The sequence below is a fragment of the Puntigrus tetrazona genome, chromosome 4, assembly GCF_018831695.1.
Source record: "Puntigrus tetrazona isolate hp1 chromosome 4, ASM1883169v1, whole genome shotgun sequence".
NCBI lineage: Eukaryota > Metazoa > Chordata > Actinopteri > Cypriniformes > Cyprinidae > Puntigrus > Puntigrus tetrazona.
Genome location: NC_056702.1, coordinates 3571013 through 3575077, shown reverse-complemented (window position 1 = coordinate 3575077; position 4065 = coordinate 3571013). Strand labels below are relative to the sequence as shown.

The 4065-nt window shown below is 37.2% G+C and overlaps 1 protein-coding gene across 1 annotated transcript in view; it reads left to right on the top strand.

Moving 5' to 3' along the window:
- LOC122342819 (forkhead box protein P2-like) overlaps positions 1-4065 on the top strand; it is a 42462-nt gene that overhangs the window by 2046 nt on the left and 36351 nt on the right. The window contains exon 2 of the mRNA XM_043236952.1: positions 1413-1502. Within this exon, the coding sequence (XP_043092887.1) occupies positions 1413-1502 (90 nt within the window). The remainder of the gene's footprint in view (positions 1-1412; positions 1503-4065) is intronic.

Here is a 4065-nt window from a genome sequence, read left to right as displayed (position 1 = left end):
CCCCACCCCCTCTACAATAAAAAAGACAGAGGTGTATTTCTCTTAAATGGATTGGCACCATTTATTTAGAGGGTCCTGGACTGGGCTTTGTAATACACCCTCCCACACATTTAGCCAGTAAGTACTTCTGCAATTGATATAATGGCTATTAGCACTAACAGTCTATTACTGATATCAGATCAGTGCTAAGCGACCGTGTTTTAACGGGATAGTTCACCCTAAAATGAATATTCTGTCTTTATTTACTTGACTCATAAGACTTACTGTCTTCTGTAAAACTTTCCTCTCCAAAAGTAGCAGAAAGTGACCAGGCATTGAAAAAAATAACACTACATGTACAATTTTTTAAAGGTATATTGACACCAAATACCACTAATCACAATATCTATACACTAAAGTTCAAATCTTTGGGGTAATTGTTTTTAAAATGCTTACCGGGTGATTTTGATTAAAAAAAATATAATAATGTAAAACCAGTAGTGAATTATTATGATTATTATTATTATGTTTTTGAAACGTAATTTTCAGTTAAAAACTATTCACTTTTTTGTTTATTCTTCACACAAAGCTGTTGCATGACTTGAAAAGACTGAATATAATTTACATGAGTTGTATTAACTTTTATATTTATGGAGCATTTCTTGGTTAACTATCCCTTTAATGACAGTAAATGTTAAACCATAGATTTGTCTACAAAGTGGGATTAGAGCTTGGCAAACTATTAAAGCTGGCTGAAAATGTCTAAAACTTAAAAAGCTTTCAGTCTATGACTTTTTTTTTCTTTTTCGGTAAGCATATGCATCAGCGTATGACTCTAAGGATTTATGTTTGGTGTCAGGTCTCTTTTCTTTTTCTTTTTTTTTTTTAAAAAGGGCTTTTCACCCCCCTCCATCTTTTCATAAATCAATATTTACTATGTAACCTTCCTCTCTCTCTTCAGGGCCAGGAAGCAAATGTGCATCCTGATGGTGCTCTTCAAAAAGCTGTTTGCCCACTGATTTACTGTTGCCTGGTGTTTTTGTTTTGAGAGGTACATTTTGCCATTGGACCAAAGATCCTGTGCGGGTGCAGTCTAAAAAATACCACCTTCGTCTGTCCGTAGGGTAGCAAACCACATAGCAGGCAGCGCGGTGGACAGATGATCTGAGAGAGTGTGAAAGAAAAGAAAAAAGGGTGCGGTAGGGTTACAGAATTGTGTTTTCCCTCTCAGAGGAGAAAGCAAGGCCCCTTTCTGGCTCTGTACAGGAGGGGGCCCCCACACACTCAGGTTGGCAAACAGGTGGGGCCCACCGTGCAGTGCTAAGTGTATCTCTCCTGTGATTTTGAGGAAATGCAAGCCGACTGTAAAGGTGTGTGTGCGTGCGTGTGTGTGGTGCTCACCGCTGTGTTGTCTCTGTTTCTCGTGTCCACAGGCCCTCCAGGCAGCACGCCAGTTCATCCTCCAGCAGGCCACAGGACTCAACTCCCCCAGCAGCAACGAGGTCAAACAGAGCCCTGTGCAGGTACGAATGCCACACACATAACCACATGTAAGGGTTTAAAATCGTATAGATACAGGCTCATATCATTAACAAACAGATGTAAGCATATTAATACTGTAATTAGCCTAAATCATGCTTTTGGCCTTTTTCTTTTCTACTTGTTTAGTAGGGTGGGCAATATATATGAAATATAACGGTGACACTTTAGAATAAGCGACAATCATTCACAACTTCAGATTAGCTTGTTATTAATAGGATGATAGTAGTTGAATATATGGGATTATGGGATTTCAAATATGGTCATATACACTTTTTATGTGAATTAAAAATTCTTATAGAAGTATCAGACCAGTTTACCTTACATGTTTTTTTTTATTCTTTGTTTAGAAAGTTTCTCTGATAAATTCATTAAAAATTAGATTTAATTTGATTAAAACGTTCACTTACTCATTTACATTGGCACATGCAAATGAAAATTAGGTGTAAATATTTAGTTCATTCATGGACATCGAAAAAAAAAAAAGTTTTAGCTATACCACCAAGCAATTTTTGTCAGATCTTTGTCTATTAAAGTTCTTATTCAGGTTGTCTCCCATCCCCCTATCTGTGCTGTAAAGATAGTTGTGAATGTGGCTCTTTGTAGTGAAGACCTGAACAATGGCACATCTTGAACTTCATTTCTCATCGGGCAGAAGGTTAGCTTGAGTGCACGTTCCTGTAGCATCTGTTCGCACACAAACAGGGATCTTAAGAATAGAGTAGTGCGGATTGCTCAGTTACTTTCAATGCGATATCTGGCAAACCAACATACATGACATTGACAGTGTATTATTAAAGCACATATATATATATATATATATGTGTGTGTGTGTTAGTAATGCATGTGTGTTTGCGTGTAATGTTCATATCGCATGAAGGTTAGTTATGCTTTATCTTGGTGTTTCTTGCTGTCTGTAAGATATGCAGTCTTCAAGCCTGCCACGTCGAATTGGGCCAGCGGTAGTAACTGCCTTTAACACACTTGTCAAATGTGACAAGATGCACTCACATGTATGTACCAGTATAACGCTTTGCTATCACAGTCATGAAACATGCTTCTTCCTGTATAAACACTTTTGTGAGACTAATACAGACTGACATATAGGTACAGATTAGAGAGCACTTTTTTTTTTTAGCCGAGATGGAGATGGAGGAGAGAGGAAGGCAAACAAGGCAACCCCTAATATGAAGCAGGAAAAGTGGTGGATGGTGGAGAGTACAAGTGAATGAAAGAGAAAAAGGGGTGTGTGAGAGCTGCCCAGAGTTTTTCAAATCATCAATAATCCAGGAGGAATGCTAGCTGACAGTTTAAATGACCGTGTTGAGAGGTTTTCCCTTCAGGGTAATTAACATTATCAAGGAACAGCAGGTTACCTCGTTAGTGGCGCACTCATTTAATTAACAAACCACACTAATTAGATTGAACCCTGGGCTGAAGTTTGCTTCAGTGTGCTCGTTGAGCTAAAGAAAAGTCAAGAAGAGGAAAATCAAGGGAACATTTTTATCAGAGTCCTTTTTTCCCCAAGTTGCTTTTTTTTGTCGATGGACATTTTGATGATTGATGTGGCTTATTGAACAGGTTTTGCTCCTTTCCTGTTTAAATTGTGGTGTTTGGTTAAGCAAGCATCACGTTTACCATTGCTTAGACTAAGGGGACAGCTCACTTAAAGGGTTACTCTACCCCAAAATGAAAATTTGTCATTAATCATTTAAAAGCTTCAGTTGTTCTCGGAAACACAATTTATGATAATTTGGATGAAAACTGGGAGGCTTGTGACTGTGACATTGACTACCAAGTAATGAACACTGTCAAGATCCAGAAAGTATGCAAGACCTGGTCTGAATACTCCCATCTGTTATCAGTGTTTTTTTTGTAAAGAAAACAAAAATAATGACTTTATCCTACATGTATGTATGCTTTGATACGTGCATCCTTGCATTGTGGCTGACACAGAAGAGTGTACGTGTCCAGCCTATACTCTCTCAAATGATCCTAGTCATTATTTTTGTTTTCCTTCTGTGCAAAAAGCAGTCTCATAGCTTCATAACTTTACGGTTAAACCACTGATGGCAGATTCTGATGATGTGTTTAATACTTTTCTGTACCTTAACCGTGTTTGTTTGGCAGTAAATGGGACAGTCAGAAGCCTCTCGGTTTTTCATCATATAAAATATCATATATTGTGTTCCAAGGATGAAAAAAGCTTTTATGAGTTTGGAACGACATGGGGGGGTAAGTTATTAATGACAAAATTCTCATTTTGGGGTGGAGTTACCCTTTAAAAGGGAAATTTTGACAAAAACATTACTTAATTTCTTCTGTGGAAGATTAGTATAAAAAAAATGTCCCTTTAAAAAAAAAAAAAAAAAGTCACTAGACTTTCTTCAAAATATCATCTCTTGTGTTCAACAGATGAAAGAAAGTCATACAGGTTTGAAAACAACATTGTTTTCATTTTTGTATTATCTTTCCCTTTAAGTATTAATTAAACTTTAGTGCATAACTCGTCCCGTATTGTTTAGGCTACATATGGCTGATATCTCA